The following is a 12,889-nucleotide window of genomic DNA, read 5'->3' as shown; positions in this document are numbered from 1 at the left end:
AGTCCATTTTTCCCCTTCACGTCTTTAGTGGGTGCTTTATTGCTTCACTTCTTACCCAATTACTCAATGACCTACTTTTGGAAGCTCCCAATTTCTCCTTTACATTTTTCTAGCATCTGCATCACTGCTATTGTTAAACCCTGTAAGATGCCAGAGGTCAGCCTATCCCAAAGCATTTCCAGTATATAATATGCAGACTCAAAGCCATATTTTTCGAAGAAAAGGGATCTTGCTTGCCACGTGCCTTCACAGTCCATTAATAGATGCCATATGGATTGATTTTCGGGATTTCTACAGATTTTACATAATTGGATGGCTGAGTGTCCCAGTCCTCTCTTTGTTAGTACCTCCCATTTGTGTATGACATTCAAACACAAACGCAAGAATGTTTTCCTGATCCTCCAGTTGGGAAATTTCACCAGATATTTAAGAACCCCAGTTTTTTTTGTCGGCTTTCAGCAATGGATTGGGATTGCTTGCGTAACGTACTTCCTCGATGGTATTAATCCAGTCCATTTCATCCCATCGTTTTTTGGCTTTCATCAGGTTCTCACTTAAGGACTGGATTACTATGTCGCTCTTCTCTAGCCAGACTCTTACCTGGGAATATAGATGACTTGGCATCTTTGATCTCTTATTTTCCATATGCGCCTTTATGTCTAAATATAATGTATCTTCTTTGGCTAGATGGATGAGTCGGAAGAGAAAAATTAGTTTTCACCTTACATGTGCCTTTAATGACTTTAGGCCCAATTCGAACCTAATATTTGCAACCGACAGACACGTTGGTAAGCCTAGGACTTTTTTCCACATCATTCCTTCCCATTTTTGTCATGTACTGTTCCACAGATGAGGTTTGGCTTCCACACCATACGTTATGACTGGTATTACCTTTGCCTGATAGAACTTGATTAATGGTAATAAAGAGAATCTGCCATATCTCATCAGTACCTTTTTCATTTGAGCAGAAAGTTGGTTGATTTTCATGCCAATATCTAGTTTTGTTTTACAGGCTGCTGGTACCGCGTATATTTTGTACCCCAGATATAGCACTACTTCGACTCTTGGAATTAGTTGGCCCCCCAGCTTCCAGTGCTGGAACATGACCTTTTTGTTCTTTTGTCTGAAGACCATTATCTTTGACTTATTAGGATTTACTACCAATCTGTTCTCTCCGGCATAACAATGTAATTTATTCAGAAGACGCTGCAACCCGACAGCCGTCTTACCAAGTAAGACGACATCAACATATGCAAGCCAGTGAATTTTAGCGCCGTTCAGTGTTGGGCTTGCCAAGGTCGCTGGGGCCAGATAGTACCCCATGTAAGCTAGATATAAATTAAAGAAGGGTGCCCCCAGGCATCCCTGACACAACCCCATTTCACCCTCACTGGGTCCGATAGATGCCCCTCTTCGTCGAGATGAACTCTCACTGTGTATTTTGATTAACATCCTCAGAATTCCTTCCGGCAGACCTCTCGCTCTAAGCTTTGATCAGAGCCTGCTTCTATCGACTTGGTCGAAAGCTTTAGAGAAATCGACCCACGCCCCGAATATCTGTTGCTCCCCCTTATTCCCTGTGTTTTCACTCCTGAGGTTTATTACAACCCCGTTTAGGGCTGTGGAGAGACCTCTCCTAAAACCGGTTTGGAGTTTTGACAACATCCTCCCGCCCTTTGCACAGCCTCCCAATTCTCCCAGCAAAATTCTCATAAAGATCTTGCTTTCTATATCCAGGAGAGCGATCGGCCGATAGTTGGATGCCACTGACCGGTTGACCCCCTTGAACAGCGGTATTTCAATTGCTGATTTCCATGAGTCTGGAAACTCTCGCCTTGTCAGGATTTTCCTAAATAGCCAATATAGCAACCTTGCCCAAAAAGGGGGGTTATTCTTTAGCACTTGGTACTTTAGACCATTCGGTGCTGCTGCTTTTGAAGTTGAACTGTTTCCAATTAGATTGATAATATGTTGTTCATCAAAACTGAGGTCCCAAGCAACTTCTTTATTACTTTCCATAATTACTTTCTGTGGCTTTAAAAATACCTCTGTTATATTCTTTATTCAGTCTTTTTCGGAGACTAAGTTACACTGCCAAGTTTGGGATGTCCCCTCTAGTGTAACACAGACCAGAACCCCCTCGAATTTCTTTTCCCCAATAGCTCTAGCATGTGTTCACCACCCTGTTGGAGTCTACTCATCGTTCTCGACACTGACCAATTTTTATAGCTCTGCGAGAGAGACTTGGATACCCTTTTTTTTAATTCTTTACTCCTGCTCATTTGTTTAATTCCACTAAGCATCTTGTTTAAGTTTCTTTTCCGCAGCATGGTTCCCTCATCAAAGGAGTGGTGATGTCTGTATCTTCCCTCCACCGTTTGATATCGGTGGATGGAGCGACCATATGAATCTGGTGAATTTGTCTGGGTGGCAGTTCTCAAATTGAGTAATCTCTGAAATCCCCATAAAACAGTTGTTTAGTTTTCTTCCCTCCCATTTGTATTTTTAGACGGCGCAGTCTGCCTTTCCTATTTTCAATCAACTATGTGTATCTCTCTTGGGGATTCTATAAGAGTTCTGGGAATACAAGCTATAACCAAGAGTGATCACTTCCCCCTCCTTTCACTATGTTCAGGGTAACCTTTTGCTCAAAAAGGTTTATGGACATAAATATATAGTCCAATATTGAGGTGATCGTTCCCTGGCTTCTAGTTGGATTAGCCGGTTATCCCCAGGTAGTTTACCATTTGCTATTTCCAACCTACAGTTTATAAGGAATTCGACCCACATTTTTAGTGCGCCCTCCATACAACATATTTACTTTTTCAAGCAAGATTACCAAGTCCTCAAGAAATACTCGTAATGATTAAATTGCGAGTTTCCAATATATATTAAAAAATATCACCTCCAAGAAACCGTCTTGCTGTTTTAGCTGAGATTTACATGTATGGATACCCATGTTGACGTTTGCTATCAGAGAGAAATCTTTAAACACACAGATTTAAAAGGCCATTAGCAGACCACCATTGGGTCTGTCTTTGGCTTTTTGCTGAGCTGGTTGGCAAAAGATTGTATATCCTTCCACAGCGATAGCATTAACTAGCCAGGTTTCTTGTAATAACTAAAGAGGTGTTCTTTCATGTTCTTGGAGGTGAAAGTATTTGGGCCCGCGTATTCCAACAGATTACATTTAGCCCTGAACAGATAGAGGCTTCTGGCCTACTCCCAGTCTTTGGTATACTTCTGCCAATATTGTGTCATTTTCTCAGGAACCATAAGTAGCACGTTAATGATTCAAGTATCATTAAAAAGCTTGCGGATAGCTCCATCCAATGATGTAAACCTCATTACAATTTGACCCTGTGAACTCCAGTAATAAACTGAAATGTGATAGTAGCTTCCCAGAAAATGTCACAAAGCAGACATTTTGGAATATAGTAGCTTATGGAAGTAAATAACGGTAACATTGTGTGGGTGTATAATGATTGCATCGAATGCCAAAGCATCTAATGCCTTGGCATCTAAAAAAAAAGCAATGAAAAAAAGCATTGAATGCATTTATTTTTTTTTTATGGGGGGTCCCCCACTGTTTTTTTTTATCCCATAAAACCCATTATACTTAAAATAAAACCTTTACCTTTGAAAAAAATGCATTTGATCCTTTTTTCGATGCATTTTTTTCGATGCTTTTGGCATTCAATGCTTTGTATTTGATGCAATGACTGGATACACATTTTGTGATGCTGACTTTTATCATTTTTGCAGAATTCACAAAAAACGGGAATTCGCACCTACAACATTGTGCCGGGACAAGGCATGTTTCATTAGTTTCGACATGGGCAGGCCGTTTTAGTCATATACATATTATGCTTAACTATAAATTACATAATTGCCTCACTCTAGTTTTAAGTACAACATTGAAATGTGTAGAAAAGTTAATTTCAATTGGGAGGACTTGCCACTGCCGAATTTGAGCTTGGTAAACTAAAGGGGCCAATCAAAGAAAGAGGTTGGCCTTGGAAAAGTGAATGCAAAATAGTTGTCCAATTCGGGCAAGAGCCGATAAACTGGCACCTGATCATTTAGAAATTTTTGGCGGTGTGATTATGGGTTCATAAGGTGTTGCACAATGGGAAACGAAGAAACTGCCTGATTTTTCATCTGTGTGGGACTACTGCAACATTTCTGGAAAAATAACAATGCCTGGGAGACAGGAATTGGAGTTAACCAGGAACAGAGACAGAAGGTTGGATTTCGACAAGGAGAAGCAAATAAAGGCCATTCTTGACTGAACCTGGAGAGGCCTCTAACCAAGACCTGATGTTCCCCTGAGTATCCAGAAACCTTGAGGACTTTCCTGAACGCAAACAAATCTAGAGCTATTTTATGCAAGTAAACTTGTCTGACCTAACCAAATCTTGTGGGGATCTATTTGATTTAATTTCTTCCCATTATTGACTGGGTGGGCAGACAAAGTAGACCCCTAGCATTTCCTTTATAAATAATAATATAATTCCCCTATAGCCTACTAACCCAGAGTAATATTGTTGAATTTCGAAACCAAACCTATCTCTTCCCATGTGAATAAAAGAAAAATCTGTTAATGTGATTGGGGACTCCTATTTCTCATTGCCTATCCCAAAAAATCCTAAAGGGAGGGGTGCATACAAAATTACATTTTGAACTGTCCACCATTTCTCAGACCCTACCTTAAAGCAGAGAGGTTCCAAATGATCAACTGAATACCTGGATTTGCGTGCTGGGGCAGAATAGTGTCTTCCCAAATTTAAAATTGGAGTCACCGATTTAAAAGCTTACCTTCTACTGAAAGTGAGAAAGTGGCTCCTGGGAAAAGGGAGATTGTGAATTGCATAGTGGTGAAGGAAGAATGGTTTCCAAATATGAAGTGTTTGTTCTGAAAGGTTGGTTGTGCTATTGACTGCCAGCTTTGCTAAGAGTAGAGTGCCAGTCAAAAATCTTTACATGTTATTAAGCTATACAACTCTGTAAACCATTTCCAAGTGCGCAAGGAGATTAAGAAGACAGAGCATTGAAAGTGTGACATTGCTTTTGCAAATAGGAACTTATTGCATGTTATTTAAATTAAAATTCATGTAAAGCGTATGATCCGGTCATGTTTCAACCTTCTATATGTTATTAAAAGTAATTGGGCTGTACATGTTGTGGGGTTAAAGAGTCTGATCTGTTATCCTGAACCAACTAGATTTTCAATTTGTGTGAAAAGGGAAGTGTTAGGAAAGAAAAGAATTTGAGCCACTTAGTGAGGTGGCGTGATCTGCGATTTTGTACCAATATTAATTTTCCTATTAATAAATATATTTTCTTTCTATACACTGGCCTGGTTCTTGGTTTATCTAGTGCTAACTCGTGAGAGGACTATGTGGTTCTATATGATTCACAGACGGGGCTAGATTGAACTACATCACAGATATATTGGTGTGGCGCTTTTGATTTGAGGGACGGGGGACTGAACTACATCGATTAATCGCGGTCCACAAATATATCTAAACAACCTCTCTGTAAAAAGTCGTTCTTCCATGTAGTTTGATTCCCACTGTACAGATTTTCTTTTGCCCTTTGCTACACTGTACTCCACTTCTCTACCGATCTCCTTATGCCCCCATTGAGCACATATCTTGTTCCCAGTGTCTAGTTCTACCTTACTCTACAGTGAATGTCTTGCCTGTTGTTTCACCTTCTGCACTTATTGCTAGACAGCATCTGCAGTTCCCCCATAACATTTCACTTCTATCCAAAAGAGTATTCCTTCATGCTCCCTTGATTCAGTGGGAAATAATGCATACTCTCGTACTGAACTCCTGGATCGTGTTCATCACTCAACTGGGAACACATGCTGGAACCCACATTTTCTTGCATTTCACGAGTGCCTGCTTTGTCTAGGGACATCCTTGCATGAATTCCTGCTACTGCTCTTCCTCCTGCATCCAGTCCTTTGTTCTTACCTGACCATCGTTTGACCTGCTTTAAAGGTTTACTATTTTTCCTAGCTCCTGCTACTGTCATGTCCAGCTCTTTGAATCGCTTTGAGAGGGTCCTCTTTTGATGACAAAATTGTCTTTTTGGGTGGGTGGTTTTGGTTCTTTTTTTTTCTTCTCATTTATCTTTAGTTTTTGAGGGATTTGTTTTAGTTTTTTAGTGGGAGTTTTTCCTTTGCCCAGCAATCTCCAGGAACTCTACTTGTAGACCCCGCTACAGGAAACTGGGCTGAATTATGACAACAGAATTGACATCTGCACCTGCGTCTGGGGATTTTCAACCTCTTCCAGCAGCCTGGTCCACATCCTGAGAATCTTCTAACTTCAATGCCTTGTTGGTTGTTACAATGGATTTCTAGAAATTGGCCGGAGGACAGATTTTAGGAGGCCACAGTAGTTGAGATGAAGAGGCAGCTCCAAGAGGTTAACCAAAATCCAATCAAGGTAGGTGGGTGAGCATTCACGGCTTAGTCTCAGTGAAGTGAGAGTGGGGTCAGGGGCCCTCAGTTCACACAGAATAGCGCACAATTCAATGTGGACAGTCCATTATAAAAATAGATATTTAAGGGCTATAGAACACACTGAAAAATGAAACTAGCAGGTAGTATTATCACACAACACACTATAATACAAATATATACAATCACCACTAGGCATCAGGTAACTTAATCAAGTTATGTATGTAAGTAAGTTAGCTGCAGTAAATGATGGGAACCAATCGCAAGAACAATATCCGAACTTGAGAAGCATGAACTCTAAGATGAATGGGGCCTTGTGCCAAAAAGTCAGCCTCACCACAGTGTTGCGCACCAGTATGAGTTCTCTTTAGAAAGTTTGCAATGGGCTTGTGGTGGTGATTACTTTCAAACCATTTCAGAGTTATTGAACAATTTGCCAAAGAGCAGGTAAGTGTTCTCCTCTCTTCCAGACCCAAGGCTAACCCAGGGACAGGATACCGACCTTGGATTGACGACCAAAGGTGAGTGGAGTGGAGGGTAGACAGAAGACGGATGGACTTGTTCCCAATGTTATCCTATGGAGGACGGGAGGAGGAGGGGGGACAGGCACCCGGATGCTAACCTAAACCCCTGACTCCAGTTTTCCCAGATGTCTTTATCAATAATCTGGGGATTGCTGGGGGGGCTAGATCTTCCACTGTTTGTGCCTTTGAGAGGTGTCCAGGAGTTGCGTGTTCAAGGATTCTTCTGGTCGGCTGATAATGCAAGATGCAACCCCTGTCGGTGAACACATGCAGAATCTAATGATGCACTTCTGAAGGCTATGAAGGGCTGGATCCTCTAAGGCATTGAGACTAGTTGATCCCACTAGTCCAAGTGCTAAAGCACCGGTCAGGGTCTTCGGAGATCAGGGCTTCACCAGGCAGGACACAGGTAGGGATGCAGGGCCACTTCAGGAGTCTTCTTCAGATCTTAAGTGTGCTTCTCTTCTTCATGATATTGATACCAGCGTAGATCAGAAGAATAGCTGCAGATGTAATTCTTGTATCCAAGATTCGAGCTGAAAGCCAGTCCATGCCCACCTATTTTAAGGATATGCACCATTTAAACAGCCAGTAGTTGTCCAATCATGACAACTACTTGATTGACATAAGTCCCAGAAGCAGACTTTCTGGCACCCAGCATGTGGCCTGGGACGAGATGGTCCCAGCCCCCTTCCTGGGCCACATACGCTCAAAGGCTCACTAGCCTGCGAATGCCGTCGCTTTATCGGGCAAGTGCATGACCTTAAAATTACTTTCCTGTGGCCCGTTCATTTTAGGCCACTAGCCACGTTTAGTGACCATACGTGGTAAATGTGAAGGTGGATGCCAAAAATAATGCAAAAATAGTAAAATTCTAACTTCTTGCCTGCCTTGCGCTTTATTTGTGAGGGGGAATGTATTGAATATGTTATGTTTGTTTTATGTAATGACTGGATGTAGTTTGTATTGGTTTTAAATGTGTTTTGGAATTCAGTATTGTAAGAATTGAAATATGTGATGGACAAAAGGGTGTTTTGTAATTAAAGACAGTTACCTAAATGAGTATGGGCATACATCTGCTTTAGAAGATGCTAGGAAATGAATAGTTAAAAGTATTACCCACGAAGAACCTCCTTAGTGTACACATATAGTTATGATGCTCTTTGGGAGTAGTTTCAGCGACCCCTGTTGTATTATTGTATGCCAGCTTATCTTTAGACACATATAAAAGTAACCAAAAATATTTTGAGTAAAAAGCTATTGAGATCCAAAGCTATCCCTATTGGGCTCCATTGTAAGATGCTGTGTGAAAGTTTAAAAATACAAGAATTTAATAGGGAAACAAAGTTTACAAGTACTGATAGTCGGATCGGTTTCCCCCATAACATGTTAGCAAAAAGCAGGGGATGTGGAGTTGAAGGCTTTACTTCCCTTCAAAAAGTCAGGACAGGATCAAAAACCGAGCAAAAATGGGGTTCCTTGAAAACCGTGGAGGGAAAGTCGCAAAAAGAAAATCTTTCCCGACAGTTTTCATGGTCTCTTGGGTTTTAGCTCCATCTTTGCAATTGTTCTTGCAAAGGCCTTGGGTAGGCAAACCCAGATCTAGCTTTCCTCTGTGTGGGGCTCTCCATTGTTGCCATGTTGAAAATTGCTTACTGTAGCTCTCCCTAGAGTCTGGGAATTACATGCCTGTGTTTTCACTATAACCCAGAGCTACCTACTGACTTTCTCCCATTTGAAGTATATGAACAATTTTTTCTAACTCTCTAAACTAACTACACGTCCTCTTTTATAATATATTTTCCTTATTAGTAAAGTTGCACTGAATACCGGTTGAGATTGCTGTTTTCTATATGCCTTCTTTCTATTACTGTACTTGCCTGTATTACAGTTTTTTCATTTTCTGATGTAGAGCATTCTATAAGAGTATATTTCCATGAATCTACTGTTTGGATCTTCCTTGATTGTGTGTGTGTGTGTAAGGTGTACCTTTTTAATATTCGCCCACTCCCATCATACATAAGAGTGAAGCCTGACTACCGAACACATCTACCCTGGATAGTCGGTTTATCATAAGGTAAACCCTGTCTAAAACTGCAGGGTTGTCTTCTCAGGAGGGCTTGTAGAAAATCTAACACCAAAGAAAATAAAATCCAGTGAAAATGACAACACTAAACCTTTTCGAAAACAGATGATGTAGGGAAGATGTGGCAAAGGAGGTCAGACACTCCGCTATTACTGAAATATAAACGTGCTTCAGAACTTTGGGAAGAGATGCATGCAAGCATCAGATTGGTGTATCAATGTTTCTTCACAAGGGAAACAATGCTAATCATTTTAATTGATTTGCTGGAAAACTGCTGCATAGTGGTGGATTAAATAGAGACTATGTTTGAGTGATCGTCAGGAGCTGGAAATCGTCTAAGAAACTGAAAACAGAAAAGAGAGATGTACATTTTGGTGACCCTGAAGAGGGTGTGTAGGCCATAAAAGAACAGAAAAATGTCTAATGCAAATTGGATCAGTTATATCAGCAATAAGGAGAACAACAAAAATGGGTGAACAGTGGAATGGTAATGCCGGTGGAGACGAGTACAGTCAGTGATTCAGGGGGGCTCAAAGTTGGGCTTTGATACCCTGGGTCTAGAGTACAAAGATGCCAAAGCAGACATTGACAAGCTTTCTTGAGATATCTATTAAACCTGGTTGTCTTGTTTTCATTTCTCTTTGTAATATTTAATTTTAGGGTTCTGATTTCCAGACCTTTTACGAGTCGATAAGTTTGATTTTCTATTCATGAATAACGACGACACTTTGATGAAGGAAATGTTACTTATCCTAGTTATTACAAATGTATAAACTACTAGCACGCTTCCTCCAGAATAAGGGGAAAGATTTGCAGGGGGAAACAGTGTAATATCCTTCCTATACATGACAAAATAGGAACTCTCCCCCTGCACTGCATTATGGGAATCTGGTGCTGATTGTGTTCCACGTTTTACCTACTTTACATTACCTGCCTGATTATTTTAAAAAGTGTAGGACTGTAAACTGGGGCTTGTTTGGTTTTTGCGAACTAAATTGTTCTGCCAATTCGTCAAAATAGCAAACCGAAAATTCAAATTTGATTTTTCTATTTTGGAGTTTTCGGTGTTCAAAATCACTCTTATAGGCGGAGATGTTCAGTGTTTTTTTTAATTTTCTTTTTTTTAATGAACATGACAATTACAGGGAACTGTTCCTAAAAGCCTGTTTTATATTCATATGTAGTCTTTGCTGGGTTAAACATGCTGTTTTTTCATATGCTCGTCTTGTCTGCCTTGCTCTGTGGTGGCCAATGCTCCTGCTTGGGAGCCTGGGTCAAACACTCCAACAAAAAGTTTGGGAAGATGCAAGACCGTTTTAGGGGCTCACCTCTGAATGGTGGCCAGCCTGCACATTGCAAGTTCAAATCCAGGCCGGGCCGTTTCAGCACTTGATCTTTATGAAGTCATTACATTTAGTACTGTACATTTGGGAACTTATTGATTATTACAGGGCATAGAGGCATGGGTAATTGGACAAAAACACTATATACAAATACTTTGTATTTCATAATGACCTTTGAAGTTAGGGCAAAAACAAGGATTCAATATAAGGTAGCATGAAGGGGACTGCATCGCAACAGAGGGAAATGGAGCATATAGGATAGCTCAGCAGCAACGTGCTCGCCTTGGAAGTAAGACGACACAGAGCAACACAGGTTCGATTCCCAGGTCCGCGCTTAGAAACCTCTGGGTATTAAGCGTGTTATAAATAACCTATCGTATTATACCCCATGTCTAAAGGACTGCTGCTTCAGTTGCCGCGTCTGCTCCTTACCCCACTTTACAAAGAGCCCAGAGTGCTTCCTCTGTGGCTTTTCAAACAGTTAGGGATTTATACATTCATCTTGCTACAGTCTTCACTGCACATGATGAATTTATTATCTTGTACTCTCTCCCTTTTTGCTCAGCCAGTCAAGCCAGAGACCTTCTCTCCAAGATGCTGGTGATTGATGCTTCAAAGAGGATCTCTGTGGATGATGCTCTCTTGCACCCTTACATAAACGTCTGGTACGATCCCTTGGAAGCTGAAGCAGTAAGTTGGGGTTTGGTTCTCAGCTTGTCTGAGCGTGTTTAATCTTTCTCTTAAGCATGCAAATATTGTGAATAGACGCTGTGCAAGGAGCATTATTTTTAGGTCCCCTCAATCTCAGACACTAAACATTTCCATTGTGCAATGATCCCGAGTGCAGTGTCTCATTGTGTGTACTGGAAATGATTTTGAGTAAACTGTGTCCCTCTGTCGTTTACTGAAATAGTGAATGCAGCTTTTATGCTAATATAGTATTGTGTGCAGTGTTGTCACACATAATTCTGTCAAGTGGAGTATGATGTGTTTTCTTATGCGTAGTGTACATGGGACAAAATAGTGGTGTGATTATAGGACACAGAGAACAGCAGTGTGAAGACAGGATTGAGGGCAGGAAGTGGTTATGGACAGGGAACATTGAAGGCATGATGAATGGAAGTGGGTGGGAGGAAAAATAGTGGTTGTGGTGAACGCATGGAGATGGATGCAGACTTAGAAAGATTGAGATTAATCCAAGTTTTTATCATTGCTTTTTCCTTTCAGCCTCCTCCTAAGATACCGGACAGGCAGTTGGATGAGAGGGAGCATACAGTTGAAGAATGGAAAGGTACACATCAAATCTGGCTCCCTGCACTCTGCCTCCCTAACCATGGCATTTCCTTTCAGTCACTTTCCCTGCACGCAACATCTTCCTTTTAGACTACTCACATCTCCTGTTATACTTGGAAGCTCCCCACTCATCACCTGGTACTGCTGATTACTCCTTGCACATAATTTCTAGCACTTGGCACAATACCTTGAACATGTAAAGACTGCTTGTACATCACATTTTGCTCTTGATGCTCTGTTTGTACACTCTGCACCACACCACATTTTTCAAATTAACTCTGGCACTCAGTGCATGTTACTCCTTACCGTAGTGTACTCTGCACATCCCTTCTTATATTGAGCACACAATACAAATAACCTCAACATAGGCACTCCTTTAACATCACCTCTACAAATGCTGTTTTACCTGCTTAAAGTGGAAAACTCCTTTTAAGTGCAATCAGTAAAATCTGCACAATTTCTATGTAATAGCTGGGTTCCTTTCTGTATGCCTGTACTTTGTTTGATGAGGTTGCTGTAAGTGATTGATCAGTGATCTAAGCTCTTTTTTTCAGAGTTAATCTACAAGGAGGTTCTGGATTGGGAAGATCGAATCAAGAAGGGCGTTATACGTGGGCAGCCAGCCCCTTTAGGTTGGTTCCATTGTATTCTTTGCTGGAAATCTCTCAAAAAACCTATAGTGTCGAGTAAAGGTGTCTGGTAGACTTTTTACACAACCCTCTGGGAATGGATAAGTCGCCATCTAACCTAAAGGTGAGACAAGGTTCTGACCTAAAAGGTAAATCAAACTTCTCTACAGAAGATGGCTGTGGCAGAGCAATCAAACTTAACTCCACGAGGGGGAGGGGTAGTAGGAAAGTCCAGATAGTCCACACAGTTAACCAAAGAAAATGCTACTCACTGGATCCTGAAAAATATACACTTGATTAAAATGACACATTGAATCTCTATTGGGTCAAATAAAAACTATAGGTTAAACATAATACATTGTAAAAATAGTGTATGTATGAAACGAGTGATGGTCAGTTAAGACCTAACTCACTCCTAACACTATACTTAAGTCCAGTATCTGCTGAGACAGTACATAATGACTCTCCTGACCTCCCTCAGCACCGTCCACATGCCTGATCTCTTGGGTTGCTTACTGGAGCCCGGCCAGCCCACCTAA

The 12,889-nt window shown here is 41.0% G+C and overlaps 1 protein-coding gene across 5 annotated transcripts in view; it reads left to right on the top strand.

Moving 5' to 3' along the window:
* Positions 1–12,889, top strand: part of LOC138472811 (mitogen-activated protein kinase 8-like) — a gene marked incomplete in the record, with an annotated part of 957,660 nt that overhangs the window by 821,349 nt on the left and 123,422 nt on the right. For all 5 annotated transcript variants that reach the window (XM_069611172.1, XM_069611169.1, XM_069611173.1 and 2 more), the window contains 3 exon segments: positions 10,994–11,118; positions 11,656–11,719; positions 12,276–12,353. In XM_069611172.1, the coding sequence (XP_069467273.1) occupies positions 10,994–11,118; positions 11,656–11,719; positions 12,276–12,353 (267 nt within the window).

The sequence above is a fragment of the Ambystoma mexicanum genome, chromosome 8 (genome assembly GCF_040938575.1).
Source record: "Ambystoma mexicanum isolate Mex_15411 chromosome 8, UKY_AmexF1_1, whole genome shotgun sequence".
Classification (NCBI taxonomy): domain Eukaryota; kingdom Metazoa; phylum Chordata; class Amphibia; order Caudata; family Ambystomatidae; genus Ambystoma; species Ambystoma mexicanum.
Note: the sequence above shows the minus strand (reverse complement) of the source record. Positions and strands in the feature narration are given on the sequence as shown.